At 41.6% G+C, this 24,740-nt stretch overlaps 2 protein-coding genes across 2 annotated transcripts in view; one reads left to right on the plus strand and one right to left on the minus strand.

Annotated features, from left to right (window-relative positions):
• Window positions 1–6,945, minus strand: part of MRPL1 (mitochondrial ribosomal protein L1) — a 95,344-nt gene extending 88,399 nt beyond the window's left edge. The window contains exon 1 of the mRNA XM_017876536.1: window positions 6,833–6,945. Within this exon, the coding sequence (XP_017732025.1) occupies window positions 6,833–6,863 (31 nt within the window). The 5' untranslated portion in view covers window positions 6,864–6,945. The remainder of the gene's footprint in view (window positions 1–6,832) is intronic.
• Window positions 6,862–24,740, plus strand: part of CNOT6L (CCR4-NOT transcription complex subunit 6 like) — a 150,681-nt gene continuing 132,802 nt past the window's right edge. Inside the window, exon 1 of the mRNA XM_017876601.1 lies at window positions 6,862–7,072. Coding sequence (XP_017732090.1) covers window positions 6,862–7,072 — 211 coding nt within the window. The remainder of the gene's footprint in view (window positions 7,073–24,740) is intronic.

Below are 24,740 nucleotides of genomic sequence, written 5' to 3' on the forward strand. Positions count from 1 at the left end.
TTTTTTGAGACAGAGTCTCGCTCTGTCGCCCAGGCTGGAGTGCAGTGGCGCAATCTCGGCTCACTGCAAGCTCCGCCTCCCAGGTTCACGCCATTCTCCTGCCTCAGCCTCCCATGTAGCTGGGACTACAGGCGCCCGCCACCGCACCTGGCTAATTTTTTTTTTTTTTTGCATTTTTAGTAGAGACGGGGTTTCACCGTGTTAGCAAGGATGGTCTCGATCTCCTGACCTCATGATCTGCCCGTCTCGGCCTCCCAAAGTGCTGGGATTACAGGCGTGAGCCACTGTGCCCCGTGCATGTGTCTTTATAGCAGCATGACTTATAATCCTTCGGGTATATCCCCAGTAATGGGATAGCTGGGTCAAATGGTATTTCTAGTTCTAGATCCTTGAGGAATCGCCACACTGTTTTCCACAACGGTTGAACTAGTTTACAGTCCCACCAACAGTGTAAAAGTGTTCCTATTACTCCACATTCTCTCCAGCACCTGTTGTTTCTGGATTTTTTAATGATTCCCATTCTGACTGGTGTGAGATGGTATCTCATTTACCAAAGTAAATGATGATGGTTTCCAGCTGCATCCATGTCCCTACAAAGGACACAAACTCATCTTTTTTTATGGCTGCATAGTATTCCATGGTGTATATGTGCCACATTTTCTTCTAAACCATCTAGCGAGCATCCTCTAGCATCACTCTTCCTCATGTTCACCACACTTCAAATACACATTTTCTTTCAGTTACTTGACCCTGTTCTTTACCACCTAAAAATTTTCATAATCTTCCATCTATGACATTTTCTCCTACTGCTTTCCACTCCACTAGTTCAGAGTAAAACAGTCATCTTTCAGGGACTCTACTTAACATTATTTCTTCAGAAGACTCTCCCCTGAATAGATTAGGTCTCTTATATACATTTGTATAGCATCTTATACTTTTCCTTCAAAGCACTTAGAACAATTTTAACTAAAGAAATAATTATCCAGGTCGGGCATGGTGGCTCATGCCTGTAATCCCAGCACTTTGGGAGGTTGAGGAGGGCGGATCACAAGATCAGGAGTTCAAGACCAGCCTGCCAACATGGTGAAACCCCGTCTCTACTAAAAATACAAAAAAAAATTAGCTGGGTGTGGTGGCATGCTCCTGTAATCCCAGCTACTAGGGAGGCTGAGGCAGGATAACTGCTTGAACCCCAGAGACAGAGGTTGCAGTGAGCCAGGATCGCGCCACTGCACTCCAGCCTAGGCAACAGAGCAAGACTCCATCTCCGGAAAAAAACAAAACACACATACAAAAGTTAGTGGGGCATGGTGACACGTGCCTATAGTCCCAGCTACTCAGGAGGCTGAAGCAGGAAAATCACTTGAACCTGGGAAGTGGAAGTTGCAGTGGGCCAAGATCGTGCCACTGCACTCCAGCCTAGGCAACACCATGAGACTCCATCTCAAAAAGGAAAAAAAAAAAAACAAAGAAATAACTATCCAAGGCTGGTGTAGTGGCTCATGCCTGTAATACCAATACTTTGGGAAGCCAAGGCGGGTGGATCGCTCACTTCTATAATGCCAGCACTTCAGGAGACTGAGGTGGGAGGATAATTTGAGCCCAGGAGTTCAAGACCAGCCTGGGCAACATAATGAGACCCTGTCTCTTAAAAAAAAAAAAAAAAAAAAAAGAATTATCCAATTCCTGCTCCTCAATAGATGTTACGTAAGCATCACGGGCAAGAAATGCATATAGCCTGTTCAGCACTGTATACTTAGTACATAGCACAGTGTTTGTCAAGTGAAGACTCTAAATAAACATTCGTTGAATGAAGGAAATTTGAACAAATGAGAGCAAAAATTGGACTTAAATATTATGCATTACAGTACATGAAAGGGGCCATTTTTCTGATGATCCATTTATGCATTCATTCAACAAATATGCCAATGAAACATATGCTAGCACTGCTTGAAGCATTTAGGATACATCAGTGAATAAAACATAAAAATCCCTATTCTCATAGGGCTTATGTCTAGAGGGGGAAGACAATACATAATTGGGGGATGGAGGCACTGCAGGATAAAAGGGATTGTATCGGGGAAAGTGGTTTGCAATTTTAAGTATAGTGGTTAAGACAAGCCTCATTAAAAGGGTGACATTTGAAGCACGGGGGCTCATGCCTGTAATCCCAGCACTTTGGGAGGCTTAGGTGGGAGGATCACGAGGTCAGGAGTTCGAGACCAGCCTGGCCAACATGTTGAAACCCCGTCTCTACCAAAAATACAAAAAGTAGCTGGCCGTTGTGACAGGCACCTGTAATCCCAGCTATTCAGGAGGCTGAGGCAGAAGAATCGTCTGAACTCAGAAGGCGGAGGTTGCAGTGAGCCGAGATCGCGCCATTGCACTCCAGCCTGGGCAACAAGAGCGAAATTCCATCTCAAAAAAAAAAAAAAAAAAAGAGTGACATTTCAGCAAAGACTTGAAAGATATGGGAAAGTTAGCCACTCAAACACCAAGAGAAGTGTTCTAGGGCACAGATCCTAAGGCAGGAGTGTTGTTAATGTGTTTAAGAAACCAGAAGGCCAGTTGGTTACAGCAGAGTGAGTGTGAGGGAGGATAGTTGGAGAAGAGGTCAGAGAGGTCAGCTGGGTGAGGTGGGGGTAGGAGAAGGCAGGCACAAGGTAATATGGAAGACTTGTATACCAGTGCTACTCAACAGAAGAATAACGTAAGCTACATGTACAATTTTAAATTTTCTAATAAGTACAATATATAAAGTAAAAAGAAACAGTAAGTTAATAATATATTTTATTACCACTAATACCCCAAAGTATTATTAAATTATCAGTGTAAAAAAATTGGACTGGGCACGGCAGCTCATGCCTGTAATCCCAGCACTATGGGACGCCGAGGTGGGCGGATCACCTGAGGTCGGGAGCTCAACACCAGCCTGGTCAACAGGGCAAAACCTCGTCTCTACTGAAAATACAAAAATTAGCAGGACACAGTGGCATGTGCCTATAATCCCAGCTCCTCAGGAGGCTGAGACTACAGAATCACTTGAACCTGGGAAGCACAGGTTACAGTGAGCCGAGATCATGCCGCTGCACTCCAGCCTGGACAACAGAGCAAGGCTCTGTCTCGGAAAAAAAAAAAAAGAAAAAAATTACTGAGGTGTTTACAGGTTTTTTTTTTTTTATGCTAAGCCCTCAAAATCTAATGTATATTTGACAAATTCAATTCAGATTAGCCACATTTGAATTGCTCAATCAATAGTGGCTAACAAAAAGAACAGCACAACTGTAGGCCATTCTAAGGGCTTTGGATTTAGAAAAATGGAAAGGCTTTGCAAGTTCTGAGCACAGGAGTAACATGACTGAGGTCCTTAAAGGACAAATTTCACTACTTATTGAGAGTAGACTGTAGAAAAATCCAAGTGAGAGATGGTAGCAGGTTTGGAACAACGTAGCCGCAGTGGGGGCAGTGAGAAGTCAGAGTCTGAATTTATTTTAAGCGTAAAGTCAACAGGATTTGCCAACTGTTTAATGTAAAGTATGAGATACAGAGAGGAGTCAGCCAGGTGCAGTGGCTCAGAGCCTGTAATGCCATCACTTCAGAACACTGAACTGGGAGGATCACTTGAGCCCAAGAGCTTGAAAGCAGCCTGGGCAACATAGTGAGATCTCATCTCTACCCAAAAAAAAAAAAAAAAAATTGGCTGGTCATAGTGGGCCCCAGAAGTCAAGGCTGCAGTGAGCCATGACCGGGCCACTGCACTCTAGCCTGGCCAACACAGTGAGATCCTGTCTCAAAAAAAAAAAAAAAAAAAAAAGAGTCAAGGATATTCTGAGGTTTTGGCCTGGACAAATGAAGGATAGAATTGCCTTCAAATGAGAAGAAAAAGACTGCAGGCTATGACAATGAGTTTGATTTTAAACAATTGCAAGGTGCTGATATGCTATCAAAGTGGAGATGTAGAATACTCAGATGAGTATAAGAATCTAAAGTTCAAAGAGTGATCTGAACTGTAGATATAAATCTGATAACCATTAAGATATAGATAATAATCAGCTGGGCACGGTGGCTCACGCCTGTAATCCCAGCACTTTGGGAGGCAGAGGTGAGTGGATCACTTGAGGTCAGGAGTTCAAGACCAGCCTGGTCAACATGGTGAAACCCCACCTCTACTAAAAATACAAAAATTAGCTGGGCGTGGTGGCTAATTAGCCAGGCGTGGCGGCTCAAAAAAAAAAAAAAAAAAGATACAGACAATAATCGGTCATCCCTTTCTCCAACAGCCAGGAAGAATGCTGGTATTGAGGCTGATACCTAACAAGAACAGTAGCTACCGTGGCTTCCAGTGCTTTAACGAACCTCAGATGCGTGGCCTTCTGGCAAAGCATTTGCAATTTCATATTGTTGAAGCATTGATTGTATACATGGGGGTTTTAGCTATGTTTGCTGTGGCTGAGCCAAGAAAGAAGGCATACGTAGATTTCTAAAGAAATGATGATGCCATAAAAGATTTTGAGGAGATAAGGAAAGCTGGTATATTTCACAGCGCAAAGTGATTTTGCAATATAAAGAATTTATTTGGGTTGAATTACCTAGAAGTTTGTCACTGACCTGTGTTCTTGAACTATGAAATGTGGATATGTGGGCTAGACAGTTTCTCTTGATAAGTAAACAATTAAAAAAATAAAAAAGATAGACAATAATCAAAGCCACAAAATTTGGATGAGCTAACAAAGGAGTGAATTTAGATACAGAAGAGATGAGAATGAAGGAAGGAACCCCGGTTTCCAGAACACTCCAAGTAAAGAGACTGGGGAGAGGAAGAGGAACTAGCCAAGTAATGTGAGAAAAAAATGACACATGAAATAGGAAGAAATTTAACAGAGAGATATCCTAGAAGCCCAGAGAAGAAAATGTGACAAGAAAATTATAATATTCAGGTATTTTTGGTTTCTTTGGATTTGTCTAACATAACGATTTCTGTCATACATGAAGATAATGCCTTTAACCTCCTTTCAGAAATAATATACACTTTGGTTTGCTCACATAATAGGTATCAGGGTCTGTTATCTCGTCACCCTTAATTTTTGAGCAATAACTCTGACTTCTCACTGCCCCCACTGCGGCTACGTTGTTCCAAACCTGCTACCATCTCTCACTTGGATTTTCTACAGTCTACTCTCAATAAGTAGTGAAATTTGTCCTTTAAGGACCTCAGTCATGTTACTCCTGTGCTCAGAACTTGCAAAGCCTTTCCATTTTTCTAATAACTTGACACAGTTTTCCTGCAAAGAAACTCAAAAAAAAAAAAAAAAAAAAAAAAACCATGATGCAGTGTTAATATATATATATATCACTGACCTAGCATTGCAAGCTTCAGTACTTCCTCTGCCATTTACCAGTTATATGAACTTGGCCATATATCTAATAAGATGTTTCTTCCTCTGTAAAATGGGGGTAATGCTGGCTACTGCTTCTGCCTAAAGACCTACCTAAATTAATATATGTATTAATCACTGGACTTCATATATATATGAATATATATATCATATATATATATATGATATCACTGGACTTCAAAAACACAAAATGAAAACAAAAAGCATTGCACAGGCCGGGCGCGGTGGCTCACGCCTGTAATCCCAGCACTTTGAGAGGCTGAGGAGGACAGATCACCTGAGATTAGGAGTTCAAGACTAGCCTGGTCAACATGGTGAAACTCTGTCTCTACTAAAAATACAAAAATTAGCCGGGCGTGGTGGCACACACCTGTAGTCTCAGCTACTCAGGAGGCCGAGGCAGAAGAATCGCTTGAACCTGGGAGACGGAGGTTGCTGTGAGCTGAGATCACGCCACAGCACTCTCAGCCTGGGAGACAGAGCGAGACATCCGTCTCAAAAAAAAAAAAAAATTAAAAAAAAATATATATATGTAACATCGCCACGCCGGCAGCAAAGCTTTGGATTTGTCTAACATAACGATTTCTGTCATACATGAAGATAATGCCTTCACCCTCCTTTCAGAATATACATTTAGTATATATATGCTATATAGTATATATACTATATACTAAATGTATACATACACAATATAGTATATATACTATATACTAAATGTATACATACACAATATAGTATATATACTATATACTAAATGTATACATACACAATATAGTATATATACTATATACTAAATGTATACATACACAATATAGTATATATACTACATACTAAATGTTGTATAGTGTATATATAGTCGCACAAAATAGGGCTGTCATCGTAGTTAACAGGTTGAAATTATTAAGATGAAAATAGGCGCTACCAAGAGGTACTACAGAATTAGCCTTCAAATGATAAACGTTGATCCAAATTAAACCACCTATGGAAGTTTAAGAACTGGAATCGCCTATAACGATTAATTCGGAAAGCACCGAAAAGCACTTTGAAAATTGCTCTAGTTTACAGACTTAAGCCACTCAAATACATCATCTTTCCCTTACCAGAACTCACCTCACTTATCACACTCCACTATCCGCAGCCCACACCCCAGTATCAGAGACAGAACCCAGTCCTTGCCTTCCCCATAGGTGGCTGGAGAGCGCTCGATGTACATCCCGCTCCCACTGCCCTCCCTCAGGGTGGACGTCTCCAGAATGAAGTGAAACCCTTCATAAGGTCACTTTTAAGTAGTAATGACCCACCCTTTGAAGAACCTAGAGACCAAAACAGCACGAGGCATTCTCAACACCCAAAGCAGAATCCGCCTTGCACTCTGCTGCAACCAGAGACTTGGTGCCAGAGCCATTTCCCCTGCAAGACAACCCCCCTGGCCTTACCTCTACCCATGCACCTTACGGCCGCCGCCATGTTGGGCACTCCGGATTGCGTTCACGAAATTGTTCCTACGTTTCTATTGGGAAGAATTAAAAAAGGGTTCCGTTCTAGAATCGGCAAAGGGGAAGGAGTTAAAAGAAGCAAGAGGAACGGGGCGGGAACCAAAATGAACTTTGCTGCCGGCGTGGCGGTGTTACTCTTAGTCCTCCGTGCTGCACAGGACTCTGTGTTTCGTGGTTCCGGTATGGCTGGTTAACCACCTTCGGGAAAATACGATCCTGTTGGCGATGCCGTGATTATTTTAATCCTTTCTTCTTCCTCTTTTCTTTTTTGGTTTTGCAAGTGTACTCAGAGCGACAGTTTTAACAGGCTGTGAGAGTACTTAATACCCAATGTAAAATCTTGAAAACAAAACCCTGAAGCCCACTAGCTTCCTTCGCCACTTTTCCGGCCTTGGAAAGACTTCTTTAAAATTTCTCTAGACGTTTCGCCGCTACCCTGGAGAGGTGTCCAACTCATTGACAAACTTTCTTTGTTAATTGTCAAACTTTCTCTCAGCGCAAGATCAACCTTAGCTTTAAAATCTTACATTAATCTTTACATTTACCCCTGCTGGCAAGCGAGTAGACTTGCCATTAGGATCAATTGAATAATAATACTTGACATTTATAAAACATTTCTAGTTTTAAAATGGCAGCTCCAAGACCCACGCACAAGTCATTCTGATGGAAAAAAAAAAACAAAAAACAGAATGAGTGTACTTTCCATTACGTCACAGCTGTCAGTGTGGTTTATCTAAAACAAATCTGATTACGGATTTTATCACTTCCCAGCTTACCTCCCCCACAACACACACACACACACACACACACGTTTCTCACCTCCATAACTTGGTTCATTCTATCTTCTCAGCTTGGTGTGTACTGTACCCTAAATCTCCTAGATAACTTTTTAAAGATTTCGCCTTAGGCTGTTTGTTTGTTTTAAATAGTTTTGAGATATAATTTACATACCATACAATCTAACAATTTAAATTGTACAATTAAATGGTTTTTAGTATACTCAAAAAGTTGTGCAGCCATGACCACAATATATCAGTTCTTGTCACCAGTCTGAGCTTTTTATGGGTAGAAACCATCTTACTCATTTTTGTAACCTCAGCACATACTTCAGTGCCAGGCCCATAGGAGGCTCTCAGTAAATGTCTGCTGAATAAATGAATATATGCATACATGAATTAGTGACTCAGTTAGAATGGCAAGCCTGCAAAATTAACTTGCTTCAGTGAAGCTGCCCACACGAAGATGGACTGGATCAAAGGCATTTCCTGGTTGCCTTATGTCATAATTATGCATAGTACTCATCTACATAAAAAATAAGATTTCTAATGTATTGCCTTGTCTTGTTAACACCTACGCAGTTACTTCAGAGATTCTACAACAATTTGTGACTTACGCAAAAAAATTCGAAGAACTTAAATCTACCTTTGTAACCTTTTTCCTTCTCTCCCTCACTCCCTCTCATCCTCCCTTCTTTTCACAAATAAATGAGTGCCTGCCATGTGTCAAGCAGTATACTTGGCTATGCATAAATGAAAAAAACTAATTCAATTTGAGAGTAAATACCAGAATTGGACCAAGCTTACCTAGTCAATTTCAGACAAAAACAAACACTCAGATTAGAAGTGCTGGTCCTTAGTCCATTTCCTTTCCACAGTCGACAGCTGGGATCAGTTGGCCCCCATCTGTGGACTTCTTTATTTCTCACAAGACAGGATCTCACTGTCACCCAAGCTGGAGTGCACTGACAAGATCATAGCTCATTGCAGCCTTCACCTGCTGGGCTCAAGTGATCCTCATGTCTCAGCCTCCCAAGGGGCTGGACTACAGGCACACACCACCACACCTGGCTAACTTATTTTTATTTTTATTTATAGACAGCGGGGAGTGTGGGGTGTCTTGCTTTTTTGCCCAGGCTGCTCTCAAACTCCTGGCTTCAAGCAATCCCAAAGTGCTGTGATTACAGGTGTGAACCAACACAGCAAGCCCCATTTATAGACTTCTTTATGTCTACTGTTCTAACGAGAGTTTAAACATCCTATATTGAAACTATTACCATATAGTATGCTTACATACCATATAGTATGCTTATAGTGGTAGCCTAATTAAAGTAATGTCCTGTACAGGTACAGCTTACCTGTTGCCCACTCTGGTCACCAGAACTCGATGGCATTAGGATCCAGATTCCAGTTTTGTATATAACAATACGTAAGGAGATTCTTTAGCCTGAGACTTTATTTTTATTTTTTTGAGACGGAGTCTTGCTGTTTCACCCAGGCTGGAGTGCAGTGGCGCGATCTCGGCTCACTGCAAGTTCCGCTTCTCGGGTTCATGCCTTTCTTCTGCCTTAGCCTCCTGAGTAGCTGGGACAGGCGCCCGCCACCATGCCCGGCTAATTTTTTATAGTTTTAGTATAGATGGGGTATCACCATGTTAGCCAGGATGGTCTCGATCTCCTGACCTCATGATCCACCTGCCTCTGCCTCCCAAAGTGCTGGGATTACAGGCGTGAGCCACTGCGCCCGTCCTTAGCCTGAGACTTTATAAAAACAACAAAAGGACTTTATAAAACTACAAAATCCATACTCTGAAATGGGAACTGCAAGCCTGTAAATATTTAGTACATAATGAGTTTCTTCTCACTAAAAAGAGGTAATAGAGCAGGAATGTCCAATCTTTTGGCATCCCTGGGCCACACTGGAAGAAGAATTATCTTGGACCACACATAAAATACTCCAATAATAGCTGATGAGCTTAAAAAAAAAAAAATCAAAAAATCTCATAATGTTTTAAGAAAGTTTACAAATTTGTGTTGGGCCGCATTCAAAGTCATGCTGGGCCACATGTGGCTGGCAGGCCGTGGGTTGGATAAGCTTGTAATAAAGCATTTTGGTTAAGCAGCTGTGCTCTGGAGCCAAACTGCCTAAGTTTGAATTCCAGTATTATCACTTAGTAGTTGTGTGACCTGGGGCAAATTTATATACCTCTCTGGGCCTTGGTTTCCCTGATATGGGGCTAAAAATATAATTTACTGAGGTGCTTACTGAAGCACTTGGCACAGAGTAAGCACTCAAAAAATATTAAGTGTCATTATTAAAGAACCAATGAGAGCTCTGAACCAGAAAGGCAAAATGAATAAGCTGTTCTAGTACTCCTTCTTCCAATATCTGCTTATTTCTTAACAAGATCCATGCTGTTCTTATTCCCATATGTACAAGGATGTATTTGCAGAAGGCCTTTAGACTGTACTATGCATTTAAAATTCACTTTAAAATGCAACTTTTGATTTCTAGGAAGGTTCATACTGTCCAGGAGTCTTGGCAAAATGCCAGCCGCCAGCCTGCTTGGCTAATTTCCTTGGGAAAAATGAATAAATATTTATCTAGCCCTGTAACTTTCTTGATCTGCGTTCTCTGCTATCTTCAGCCATCTTCCAGTTGAGCTGGAAACTTCTTTGCAAGAAGTGTCACTTCCCTTTGGGGTTCAAGTTGAAAATGGATTCTCTTATAGACAAAAATAAGGAACTCCAAGCCTATTTCAGTAATGTGCATCAGAATCACTCAGAAGGCTTGTTAAACTCAGGTCACTGGGCCCCACCCCCGGAGCTTCTGATCCAGCGGGTCTGAGGTGGGGGCCTGTGCGTATAAATTCTCAGGAGATATGATTTACTGGCCCAGTGACCATACTTTGAAAACTACTCCCTATGTAATACCATGAAATATTTGCATTTATACCTAACGTTAACTTGGGGAGGAGTTGTTGTTTTGTTTAAAATTTTTATGGTCAATATAATATAGACTATAAACGTTCCTCATGGGATATGTCTGCAGAACCAGAATCCACCCACTCTTATTTTCTTCTTCTCTACATACAAACTGCTATTCTATGCCTGGGTTTCAACTCCAAACTGTCCACCTGCCAGCTGAGAAAATTTCCAATGCCTGTCTGTCTGCCTATCTGGGTCTTAAGTATTACCAGCTCCTAGATTCCCTTTCCCCCTTGTGCTTATTTCAGAATCAGATCTTTTTTTCCCGTAAAGAAATGACTATCTAGGAAAATTTTTTTTAGTCAAAAGGCTGAAAGTTCAGTAAATGGAAGACTGGAACTCATTTTGTCTTGTTCCCCATACATGGCAGTTTTTATGTCCAAAAGCCTCTAGAAGATTTGTTTAATAGCAGATTGAGTTAGGAGATTTAGAACTGTACAGTGGTATGTTGGTAACAGTTTAACAACTGGTTCTCCAGTATAAAAGAAATGAATTTGTACCATTTGTCAATTTCCATGGTGTAAATACTCCCACAGTAGGTGACTTCAAGCCACCAAACATAAAATCAACCAACTCAAAATTTCTGACAGTTTATCAATTGGTTCTTGCATAGCTACAATCTACTACTACAAGATTTCAAGTGCAAGTCTTCAGTAACTTTTAGGAGGCCTAAACCAAACCAATTCATCCTAGAGCCATACTTAAACTTTAATGTGAATTCAAATCACCTGGAAATCTTATTAAACTGTAGATTCTGATTTGGTAGGCCTAGGATGGGGCTTGAGATTCTGATTTCTTTTCTTTTTTTTTTTGAGATGAAGTCTCTCGCTCTTGTCCCCGAGGCTGGAGTGCAGTGGCACGATCTTGGCTCACTGCAACCTCCGCCTCCCGGATTCAAGTGATTCTCCTACCTCAGCCTCCCAAGGAGCTGGGATTACAGGCGCCTGCCACCACGCCTGGCTAATTTTTGTATTTTTAATAGAGACGGGGCTTCACATGTTGGCCAGGCTGGTCTCGAACTCCTGACGTCAGACAATCCACCTGCCACAGCCTCCCAAAGTGCTGGGATTACAGGCGTGAGCCACCGTGCCCGGCCTTTGATTTCTAACAGGCTTCTAACAGTGATGTTGATGCTGCTAGTTCACAGACCACCCTTTGAGTAGCAAGGTCCTAGAGTATACTTGAGAGCAAAACTCACATCTCTATCATTAATCCCCAACCAGAACCTTTTAAATAGGCTCCTTCTAATACAGGGAATAGAATAAGTTTAAGTAGATTCACAAATTTGTGGGAGTAAACTCCATTGCCTCCATCTTTCAGCATCTTTCAATGGAGATACTAAAAATACCAATAGCTTCCTGCCCCACCCACATCTGCTTCTGGTAGAAACCTCCTCCTCTCACATAAACAAAATTCCCCAGTCCAGGATATTTGGATCAGTGGAAGCCATCTGACCCAAGGAAAGTCCACCCATACATGGCCAGTGACCTGCCTTGAAAAGAAAAACTATATCAGTTGTTCCTCTCACAAAACCAAAGTTGGGAAAATGAAAGACTGAAACACTCAGGTGGGAGAATTCAAGCTCCAGGGTCATAGAATAAATTCCATGCCAGAATAGTCTTGAAAGGCAAGCTGAAACTATTAGGGAACAGAAATGATGAGTGAGTGAAGTTACAGGAGCCCAGTAAGTTGCAATAATATAAGGGAATAAGGATGCCAAGAAAAGCAGAGCTATCACAAGAAAGAAAGAAGTCAAGCAGCCTATGAGAGAAAGATAGCAAATGCTGCCCCAGTTCCTGTTACAGTTTCCAACAAGCCTGCTGTATCACTGTCCCTCTCCCTGTATTCTTGTGAGATCCCTATCTACCATATATATCTCTCTACAATATCCCTGTTTTCTTGAGCTAGCACTGGTTACTTTCTATATCTTCTTTTTAAAAAAATGAATTAAAACTGTGGGACTCTAGTTGTTCTGATTGTAATGCTATATTGGCAGCTCTATTCCAGAATTAATGGCAAAACCTTAATCATGGAATCTCAGAGTTTGAAAAGCTTTTGGAAGTCTTCCATCTACCTACCTCCCTATAATTCTGTTTAAATTTCTGGTGGTACAGTCTGGAATATTCTGTAAGGTACTTCATTCCGTTTGGGGGCAACTCTAATTGTTAAAAAGTTGTTATATGTATTGAAAGCTGAAATAGTCCCTGTAACCTGGACTAAATGAACCATTCAGGTCAATTCCATTTCCACATGACAACTTTTCTGGTGTTTGAGAATAGCTATCATGTCTCTCTTTAAGTCTTCTCTTCACTTGGCTGAATATGTCCCTATTTTTAACCACTCACAGTTCCTCCCTTTCATGGTGTGGTGATAAGAACCTCTCATCTTACTAGGAGACTTACGAAGGATATACTCTAGATGCCTGTGTCTCTCTTAAAATGTAATCCCACAGCTGAACAAAACACTCCAGAGGAGAAAAGAACACTGGGTTCTGGAAAAATTAATGCAACCTAAAATTGTATTAACTTCTTTAAAAGTTCTAATGGCTTCACTTACTACTTTGTAATTCCCTTGCTTATCCTAAATGTTTTATGACAAAAAGTGTACCACGAATATCCCACATTTTGAACTAAACCAAAAGCTAAGGTTCTTTTGGATGAACTTTTGCTTTAAGATTTCTATATTCTAAAAAACAACATTGTCCAATATAAATATAATGCAAGCCATACATGTACTTTTAATTTTCTAGTAGCTATACTAAAATGGAAACAAGTAAAATTAATTATAGTAATTTATTTAACTCAATATATTGTAAGTTTAACTATAGTTGATATAAAAATTATTAAAATATTTTACATTCTTTTTTATATTAAGTATTTAAATTTGATGTGTATTCTATACTTGGAGCATAACAAGTTTAGGACTGACTACATTTCAAAAGTTCAATAGCCACATATGGCTACCACATTGGACAGCACAATTTTAGAATAATAATAGCTAATGCTTATTGAACACTTACTGTGTGCCAGGGCTTTATTATTTTAACTCTTTAAATCTTCACATCAAATCTATGAGATAGGCACTATAATTATTCACAGTCTACAGATGAAAGAACAGAGTCAGGCCAGGCGCAGTGGCTCACGCCTGTAATCCCAGCACTTTGGGAGACTGAGACGGGCGGATCGCCTGAGACTGGGAGTTTGAGACCAGCCTGACCAACATGGAGAAACCCTGTCTCTACTAAAAATACAAAATTAGCCAGGCATGGTGGTGCATGCCTGGAACCCCAGCTCCTTGGGAGGCTGAGGCAGGAAAATTGCTTGAACCCAGGAGGCGGAGCTTGCGGTGAACCAAGATGGTGCTATTGGACTCCAGCCTGGGCAACAAGAGTGAAACTCTGTCTCAAAAAAAAAAAAAAAAAAACAAAAAAAAAACAAAAAAAACAGAAAGAAAGAACAGAATCATGGAGAAGTAAACTTACCCAGTTAGTAAGTAGTCGGTTGGGATCTGAACCCAGGATGCCTGCCTACAGAGTCTGGGATCTTAACAGCTATTTTACATGTGTCACACACATATTGCATGCTGGATACAGTGCTAGTAACTTTGTGTATAGTGTTATGCTTAATTCCCATTTATGGATGAAAAAACTGAGGCCCTAAGAAATTAGTGACCTGCCAAAGTCCGCAAACTAGTGTTAGATTCTGACACCAAAGCCAATGCATCTGACCACCGCACCCTCTTCCTGCTTCACTGCTATCCAGAAACTCTGGTATTTCCACATATATACAGCCATGACTCAATACTTTGGTGCTGATGTTTTAAATTAGAGAATGGCCAGATAACATCAGAGTGTAGAGGAGAAAGTAAGTAACATGTAAGTACATTACACTATTTTTTGATCGTCAAAGCCACACATATAAATCACAAGTGCCAACAAAACACTAGAGTTATTTTTTTTTTTAATTTCTAATGCATGAGGAGGTAAAACTTATTTGAAACATTTGTCTAAAATATGGATAGACTTTAAAACTTTGCAGACCTGAGAAAAGTAACAATACCAGCAAAGCAATTCTCAGGAAGACATCTTATTTTTGTAGAGTGTACGTAACTCACAAGAGGAGGCAGTAAGCAATTGAAAGGATATGACACTCTTCCTCCCTTATGTACTGTGTGGCTTTATTGTTTTGTTCACTTAGAAGTGAACTTGACATTTTGTTTTTACACTCCTTTCAGGTCCTGTCTTTCTTTTAGATTAGGTCAAACTGAGCCTGAGTTCCTTGCCAAGTTCCAGCCTCAGGGGTTTTTTCTCTATCTCTAGGTATCTCTTTTCTACTGCTTCAGGAAATGAGCCCAGGGTTTTCAGAGAAACTTGGGAATTATTTCTTAGTCATTTTTATCTGGACAACATTGAGTTCAAATACTCCAATATTCGCCTGTGCACAGTAGCACTGCATCTTGCCTAAACTATTTTATTCCATCTACTGATGTTTCTGTTGTTGCTTCCAGGTTAGCATTTTTCTTCTTGTTGTAGTTATTAAGTGGTAGATGGAGGGTAGCAGTGGTCTTGGAGGAAATAAGGCAAGGTAGGATGGGAGGGGAATGGAGAGAAAAGAGACTCAGAGTAGAAGGGGCTTTAATAATCAGGAGGCCACAGGTTCTGGTCAGGCTTTCCTGGCATGGTCAACCCCAGCAAGTTATGTGCCTCAGTTTCTCCATCTGAAAATAGGGGTGACAGGATTTTTGTGGCACACAATTCTCCATTGCTGTTCCTCAGCTTCAGTGACATCTTGACATTTATTCGAAACAACTATAGATAATTGTTAAGGGTTAATATTTAATAGAAAAATAAAAGCTGCTTTTCTAACTCCTCTGGGAGAAATGAAAGAGCTCTATGCCTTAGCAAAAAAAAAAAAAAAGAAAAAGAAAAAACAGATGAAAGAACTATACAGGGATCCAAGGAGAGGAAGAAAAGTAATTAGCATCCTGAGCCATTAGGAAAAATAGATTGTATTTAGAGAATAAAAAAAAAAAAAAAAAAAAACAGATTTCTCCAAAGATCAAAGGAAAAAAATATCAACTGGGCATAGGTATATGAGTAAAAGAGTTACTTAAACTGTAATAATCTAGGCTCTAAAATATATGCTGGTAACTTCCTATTTTTTTCTTAGTTTGTGCCATCATAAATGGTATATGACATGTAATTCTTCACGAAAACACAAGAATGCATCACTCTTCTGAATCCACCCAGAAGGAAAGCTACAGAAGGCTAGGGTGAGTAAGATGCCCAAGTTCTCAAAGCTCTGCTATAGGAAGAGGTCAGATGCCTTCCGTGGTTTACAGTGAGGATGGGGAGTTTTGCAGCATTACCACAACTCACCATGTATACTGCACACTGAGAGGATTCAGGAAGTAGCAACTGTATAATATAAGGGCTTCATTAAATGCAAACAGTGTGCACCCTGAGATTCACATACGAATTGGACATACAGAGCATGTCCTGACTTCTTCAGGGGGTCTTTGCATGGCTCTGAGGAGTGGTTCAACCTGAGGACAGTGAGAGTGTTTGAAGGGCACAGGACCAGTATGAAAGGGAAGGCAATTCTGTGAGTGTTGCTCAGAGCCCTGCCTCTACCCCGTATCTTCCAAGGATGAGTGTTAGAACCTGGGCAGGGGAGGCAACAGAAAACTATGTAAAAGAGCCATTTCACTGAAACTGTGAGCATGAGACTTCTTGTTTATGGGAACCAGGAGGTAACTTCTTGTTTATGAGAGACAAATTCTGAATATAACATGTTGCAGCCTGAGACACACTTCGGACAGCAACAGCTTCAATGGTTTTGGCAGCTCTCCTGCAGACAGAAGGCAACAAAAAGCAGAAGAGGACAAAAGGGGCAGATGCCATGCAGTAGCAAATGTGTTTGGGAACACTCAATGAGACACTCCCTTGGTACATCCATCAATAACTAGAGAGGCAGAGCCGGGCGTGGTGGCTCACCCCTGTAATCGCAGCACTTTGGGAGCCCAAGGCAGGAGGATCAGGAGGTGAAGAGATCGAGACCATCCTGACCAACATGGTGAAACTCTATCTCTACTAAAAATACAAAAATTAGCTGGGCGTGGTGGCACACGCCTGTAGTCCCAGCTACTCGAGAGGCTGAGGCAGGAGAATTGTTTGAACCCAGGAGGCGGAGATTGCAGTGAGCCAAGATTGCACCACTGCACTCCAGCCTGGAAACAGAGCGAGACTCCATCTCAAAAAAAAAAAAAAGAAAGAAAAAGAAAAAAACTAGAGAGCCTTTGTGGATGAGGTACAGAACCAATAATTATTGATGGGGTCCTGAAGGCAGAGAAATACAGGGACCCTAGTTCACACTTGGTTTGTGAAACACTGGCTTCATGGGGAGAGCCATCTGAGAGTAATACAAGCAAGTATGTTTAGTTTCCCTAAATTTGCTTTGACTGGGATTAACAGGTTTTTTTCCTTGCACCTTTTTATAAAAATATCTAATTCCAGGTGATAAATTAAAATACGACACACAAACCTGGGCATATTGGTGCTTGCCTGTATTCCCAGCTACTCAGGAGGCTGAGGCAGGAGAATCACTTGAGGCCAGGAGTTTGAGGCTGCAGTGTGCTATGATCACACCTATGAATAGCCACTGCACTCCACTCTGGGCATAAAGCAAGACTTCATCTCTAAAACATAAAAATAAAAAAACATGAGGTGCAGTGGCTCACATCTGTAATCCCAGCACTTTGGGAGGCTGAGGCAGGAGGATTGCTTGAGCCCAGGAGTTCAAGACCAGCCTGGGCAACATAGTGAGACCCTGCTTCTAAAAAAAAAAATTATTATTATTATTATTTTGAGATAGAGTTTTGCTCTTGTTCCCTAGGCTGGAGTGCAGTGGTGTGATCTCAGCTCATAGCAACCTCTGCCTCCCAGATTCAAGCAATTCTCCTGCTTCAGTCTCCCGAGTAGCTGGGATTACAGGCATGCACCACCACACCCAGCTAATTTTTTTTTGTATTTTTAGTAGAGAGGGTTGTATTTTTAGTAGGGTTTCTCTATGTTGGTCAGCCTGGCCTTGAAATCCCAACCTCAGGTGATCCATCTGCTTCTGCCTCCCAACGTGTTGGGATTACAGGCATGACCCACTGTACCTGGCCAAAATAATAATAATAATAATAATAATTAACTAGCTGAGCATTGTGACACATGCCTGTAGTCCCAGTTACTCAAGAGTTTGAAATGGAAAGATTATTTGGGCCTGAGAAGTCAAGGCTGCATTGAGCCATGATGGTGCCACTGAACCCCAGTCTAGGTGACAGAGTGAGACCCTGTCTCCAAAAAAAAAAAAAAAAAAAGACACACTGTCTATTGTACCCTATATCTTAATATTAATATGAAATTCTTCTCTACTAAATCTTATAAAGTTACCCATGACCATTTACCTTATTCCTTATTCCGTAAGAATTAAGTATCTTTCATAGACTACAAGAAAGTGTTATAAGAATTCATTGCAAAATCCAAGTAAATAAGGAGGTAAAATAAGGGAGGCTGAGGCAGGAGGATTGCCTCAAATCCAAGTAAATTTAAGGAGGTAAATTCACTGAATAAACCTCCTTTGTCATTATTCAAATAATTTAATAGATTAGAAGGTAGCTATATATTTTTGTAGGACTGTTCTGTCTTTATATTGCTATAAATTCACCTGCTTCATTATCTTTACTCATTTTTCCTAACAGATTTTTTTCCTCCTTGCTATAATTTGATAATTATTGGTGATTCTTATTTTAAAAGACACTACACTGGTTATACTCCATTTGCCACCAGCCATATCTACTCTTCACCCTTGTCCACCCTGCTGGGTACCCATGGAGACTGACTCTTTTAAACCATACCACCTGGGCTCCCTTGCCTTCTGGCTTCTCACTGGGTTTTGGCCTAGGAAGCACCAGCAAGAGATAGAGTGCAGGAAGAAAGAGAAGCCAGGCTATTGCCATGCTCCCTTGGGCCTGGCTATAGTCCTGGAGGTGGCTGCATTCTTCAATGGCCACTGCTTTTGTTAAGCAGCTCCTCTTCCATAGCTCTAGCTCTCACCTGGTTCCAATAACACTGTGTCTCCCTTTGTTCCTTGTGGCCTAGGTACAGTTGCAGCTCCCACACTTGCCTGTCCAAATTTATTTCAATCCCTTATCGGTGCCCTTAACCCTGCCCACACCTCAGTAAATAGTACCTCTTTTAAACTCTCTTCAGTTAAATTATTTGAGTTTACCACCTGTTTCCTGCTGTGTCTCTGGCTATTACAGATACCAAGTCAATATATGGCTAAATCAGATTTTAACTGAAGAGGTGGGATACACAAAGATAATTACTTATATTGGCCAAAAAATTTTAAAAAGTTAACACTATGCTAATAATAACAATTTCCAAATTCCAAAGGAAATGCAGGTAAGAAGTCAAACCATTTTCAGCATGTCCTCTTATGGTTAATTTTAGTTCTTAAATCTATGCTGAGGTCTGTGTCTTACAATAAGAGTACTACCTTCATCTTACAATGTTCAATGCTACAGCAGTTGTTGCCCAAATCTCTTTCTCTACATAGAAAGAATGGCCTTACCCTATGATTTACACCCCTTCCAACACAGTACATATTCAATATCTAGAGTTGTTCAATCAAAACAAATACCTTGGGAACTCCCAACAAGACAGTTATGTTCATTAGCATTCTCCAAGACTCACAGAACAATCCCAGAGGACCACAGACACTACAGTCTAATACTCTTTAACTTTTCCCTCTAGTGTGAGTGGCAGAAAATACCTCTTTGTTGTTTCAGTTGTCTAGTAGATAACTATTAGATTGTACACACACACACACACACACACACAATCTCCTCAGAAAAAATATGAATTCTCAGAGACAGTTACTTAACAATACTTTGTTAATACAGCATTGGCCTACAAATATTTTTTTTAATGGAGCTGATGAATAATTAACCTTAAGATCTAGATTTCTGTCTTATTTTGAAAATAATCAGATTAAGCCGTATTTCTACACAGCTATGATCCGTTGGAGCTGAATAGACGTTGCAATTTTTAGATGAGGGATCAACCTCCCATGTACCACAGTCCTCATCACACTGCACTGCCTCTCTAGGCATTTTATGCATTCACAATATCTGCCTAGACTCTGCAGACACTTGAATTTGCAGAGTCCCGCTCCTTTTTAAATTATGTTCAATAAGAAATAGATCTAGTGTTAAAGAATAAACCTCTTAATGGTTGCTCTATTAGCCAAAAACACCAGGCCAAACCTTTGAAATTACCACTTGTAAGGGTTTGATTAAATTCTTAGGTAAAGATTCACTTGTTGGCTGGGCACGGTGGCTCACGCCTGTAATCCCAGCACTTTGGGAGGCTGAGGCAGGCGAATCACAAGGTCAGGAGATCAAGACCATCCTGGCTAACATGGTGAAACCCTGTCTCTACTAACAATATAAAAAATTAGCTGGGCGTGGTGGCGGGCGCCTGTAGTCTCAGCTACTCAGGAGGCTGAGGCAGGAGAATGGCGTGAACCTGGGAGGCGGAGCTTGCAGTGAGCCGAGATTGCACCACTGCACTCCAGCCTGGGCAACAGAGCGAAACTATACATTCATTTGAATACATTAGAAACCCTTAGTCAAACTAGGTTAGGTAAACTAGCTCTCAGTAAATTAGTCTGATCCTACTTAATTCACGATTTTTAATTGAATTAATTAGTAAAAGTTTTTCCATTTGAACCTTGTGTTTTGTCCAGTTTTAGTTTTATATGCTATAGAATATAATATAGTCCTAGTTCAGACATTTCTTGTCCCTAGTCTAGAATTCTTGTTTGAAGTCTGTCTGCTACCATTCCAACCCATTATTTAAACTTGATCTCCTACATTTGGAAATATAATGGAACACTGTATTTAATTTATGAAATTGATATTGTACTGAAATTGTAATTTTCCAAATGGAATCTCCATTGCCTAAAAAACCTTTATTTAGAAAATGCAGAAACTTTTAAGACATTGCTCATTCGGCCAGGTGTGGTGGCTCACGCCTGTAATCCCAGCACTTTGGGAAGCTGAGGCAGGCAGATCACAAGTTCAGGAGTTCAAGACCAGCCTGGCCAATATGGTGAAACCCCATCTCTACTAAAAATATAAAAATTAGCCAGGCTTGGTGGCATGTGCCTGTAGTCCCAGCTACTTAGGAGGCTGAGGCAGAAGAATCGCTTGAACCCAGGAGGCGGAGGTTGCCATGAGCTGAGATTGTGCCACTGCACTCCAGCCTGAGCGACAGAGCGAGACTCCATCTCAAAAAACAAACAAACAAGCAAAAAAGGCAGTACTCATTCAACTTAGCCATGTTATAGTCACTACTGATTTAAAAATGATAAAGAAAAACATCGTTTTATTCTAATTGTAGTATACACCCCATTAATCAACTTCAGTGTAATCAATTTGTCACAGGCATTTGAAACAGAGCAACTCCAACTCTTTATTTATGTATTTATGTATTTATTTATTTATTTATTTGAGAGGGAGTCTTGCTCCATCTCCCAGGAGTGGAGTGGAGTAATCTCGGGTCACTGCAACCTCCACCTTCTGGGTTCAAGCAATTCTTTTGCCTCAGCCTCCCCAGTAGCTGGGATTACAGGCACATGCCACCACGCCTGGCTAAGCTTTTGTATTTTCAGTAGAGACAGGGTTTCATCTTGTTGGTCAGTCTGGTCTTGAACTCCTGACCTCAGGTGATCCACCCGCCTCGGCCTCCCAAAGTGTTGGGATTACAGGTGAGAGCCCCCGCGCCTGGCTATTTATTTTTTTGAGACAGATTTTCGCTCTGTCCCCCAGGATGGAGTGCAGTAGCCATCTCAGCTCACTGCAACCTCTGCCACCCGGGTTCAAGCAATTCTGCCTCAGCCTCCGGAGTAGCTGGGATTACAGGTACCTGCCACCATGCCTGGCTAATTCTTATATTTTTAGTAGAGACGGGTTTTCACTATGTTGGCCAGGTTGGTCTTGAACTCCTGACCGCAAGTGAGTCGCCTCTGTTGGCCTCCTAAAGTCTGGGGATTACAGGCGTGAGCCACCGTGCAGGGCCGCAACTCCATCTTTAATAGGGCATGCATAAAATAAGGCTGAGACCTACTAGGCTGTATTCCCAGTTGGTTAGGCATTCTTCCTCACAGGCTGAGATAGGAGGTCCACACAAGATACAGGTCATAAAACCCTGCTGATAAAATAGGATGTACCTGCTGGGCGTGATGGCTCATGCCTGTAATCCCAGCACTTTGAGAGGCTGAAGTGGGTGGATCACTTGAGCTCAGGAGATGAGACCAGCCTGCCCAACATGGCAAAACTCTGTCTCTACCAAAAAAATACAAAAATTAGCCAGGCATGGTGGCACGTGCCTGTAATCCCAGCTACTGAGGAGGCTGAGGTGGGAGAATCGCTTGAACCCAGGAAGGGGAGGTTGTGGTGAGCCAAGATCGTGCCACTGCACTCTAGCCTGGGTGACAGAGTAAGACCCTGTCTCAAAAAAAGAAAAAGGCCAACCTGACCAACACAGCAAAACTTCCTCCCAATCTCTAAAAAAAAAAAAAAAAAAAACAAAATTAGCAAAGTCTGCTGGTGCGGCCCTGTAGTCCCAACTTCTTGGGGGGCTGAGGCACGAGGATTGCTTGAACCCAGGCGGTTGAGGCTGCAGTGAGCCAAGACTGTGCCATTGTACTCCAGCCTGGGTGACAATGAGACCTGGTCTCAAACAAAACAAAATAGGATTCTGTAAAGAAGCTGGCCAAGCTGGGGGTGGTGGCTTACGCCTGTAATCCCAGCACTTTGGGAGGCTGAGGCGAGTGGATCACCTGAGGTCACAAGTTCAAAACCAGCCTGGCCAACATGGTGAAACCCTATCTCTACTAAAAATACAAAAATTAGCTGGGCCGGGGTATGGTGGTGAGTGCCTGTAATCCCAGCTACTCAGGAGGCTGAGGCAGGATAATTGCTTGAACCCAGGAGGCAAAGGTTGCAGTGAGTGGAGATGGCACCACTGCATTCCAGCCTGGGTGACAGAGTGAGACTCCGTCTCAAAAAAAAAAAAAAAAAAAAGGCCAGCCAAAACCCACCAAAACGAAGATGGCAATGAAAGTGACCTCTGGTAGTGCTCACTCCTCATTATAAGCAAACTATAATGTATTAGCATGCTAAAAGACACTCCCACCAGTGCCATGACAGTTTACAAATGCCATGGCAATGTCTGGAAGTTACACTGTGTAGACTATAAAGGGGAAGAACCCTCAGGTCTGGGAAATATCCGCCCCTTTCCTGGAAAACTCAGGAATTGTTTTCCAGTTTCACATATAATCAAGCATATAATCCATTGTTTCGCATATAATCAAGAAATAACTGTTAAGTTTACTCAACGGGTAGTCCATGTCACTGCTCTATGGAGTAGCCATTTTCTTTTCTCTTTTGGGACGGAGTTTCACTCTTGTTGCCCAGGCTGGAGTGCAATAGCACGATCTCAGCTCACTGCAACCGTCACCTCCCAGGTTCAAGCGATTCTCCTGCCTCAGCCCTGAGAGTAGCTGGGATTACAGGCACGCGCCACCATGCCCAGCTAATTTTGTATTTTTTGTAGAGACGGAGCTTTTCCATGTTGGCCAGGCTGGTCTCGAACTCCCGACCTCAGGTAACCTGCCCGCCTTGGCCTCCCAAAGTGCTGGGATTACAGGCGTGAGCCACCACGCCCATCCCAGTAGCCATTCTTATCTTTCTTTACTTCTCTAATAAACTTGCTTTCACTTTTCTCTATGGACTCGCCCTGCATTCTTTCTTGTGTGCGGTCCAAGAACCCTCTCTTGGGGTCTGGATCGGGATCCCTTTCTAGTAACAAACTAAACAAATTCACTGACCCTTTCCAGTGCCTTTGTACAACCTTAATAGGTCCATTGCCAATGCGCAAGGCAAGTTAATATGCCGAGACACTGGCTTGCAGCAGAGAAAGTGGTTTAAGGCCACCAAACAAAGAAACAGGAGGTGACCTGAAAGCCATCTCACTGAAAAGTCTGGGGCTAGGGATTTTAACGGTTTTGGAGTGGGCCGAAGTATGGAGATCATTGATTGGTTAAAGAGTGCAGGGTGAAGTCACAGGACAGGGAAATGAAGACGCTGTATTCTCATGCTGATTCCATTCCTCTGTGAGGGTCTTTAAACTGGTTGGCATTAGCTGTTTCTCTGGAATTCGGGATCTGAAAAACATCTTAAGCAATCCTTAAGCAAAAGCAATATAATTCTAATGCCAGAGATCCTATCTGTAGGAACAACGGGGATGCAAATGGTCAGTATCTAGTAACTTTGAGCAACAAGGAAGTGGGTTAATGTGCAGCCCGATTAATATTTAAATATAACTGTATTTCTGTCCAGAACCGACATGCAATTCTTGTCAACCCTGAGGGGACAATTTCATGTCAATTAACATATTGATACGCAGTACCCTGAAAACTCATCTAGTAATCTGTTCTCCAGTCTACCCACCATTTCTCCCACTAGTAGAGTTTTATACTTTAGAGTTTGGCTGGGCATGGTGGCTCACGCCTGTAATCTCAGCACTTACGGAGACCAAGGCAGGCAGATCACTTGAGCCCAGCCTGGGCAAGACCAGCCTGGGCAACATGATGAGACCCTGTCTCTACTAAAATTACAAAAAATTGGCTGGGTGTGATGGCGTGTGCCTGGAGTCCCAGCTACTGGGAAGGCTGAGGTGGGAGAATCACCCATGCCCAGGCAGTTGAGGCTGTAGAGAGCCAAGATCATGCCACTGCATGCCCAACCTAGGCAACCAGAGGGAGACCCTGTCTCAAAATAAATAAATGAAATAAAAATGAAAAAGTCCATTATTTTTTAAATCTGTTTATGCTTCCAGATGAAATGTGTATACAAGAAAGAAAAAGTATTTTTTAAACGTGAAGTTTTTTTAACGTGAAAACTAATGTGAATGCTTTGAAAAGACTTGATAAAGGCAAAGTGCCAAAAAACATTGATGCCAAATTTGGG

This window comes from Rhinopithecus bieti, unplaced genomic scaffold, assembly GCF_001698545.2.
Source record: "Rhinopithecus bieti isolate Rb0 unplaced genomic scaffold, ASM169854v2 scaffold_8675, whole genome shotgun sequence".
Lineage (NCBI taxonomy): Eukaryota > Metazoa > Chordata > Mammalia > Primates > Cercopithecidae > Rhinopithecus > Rhinopithecus bieti.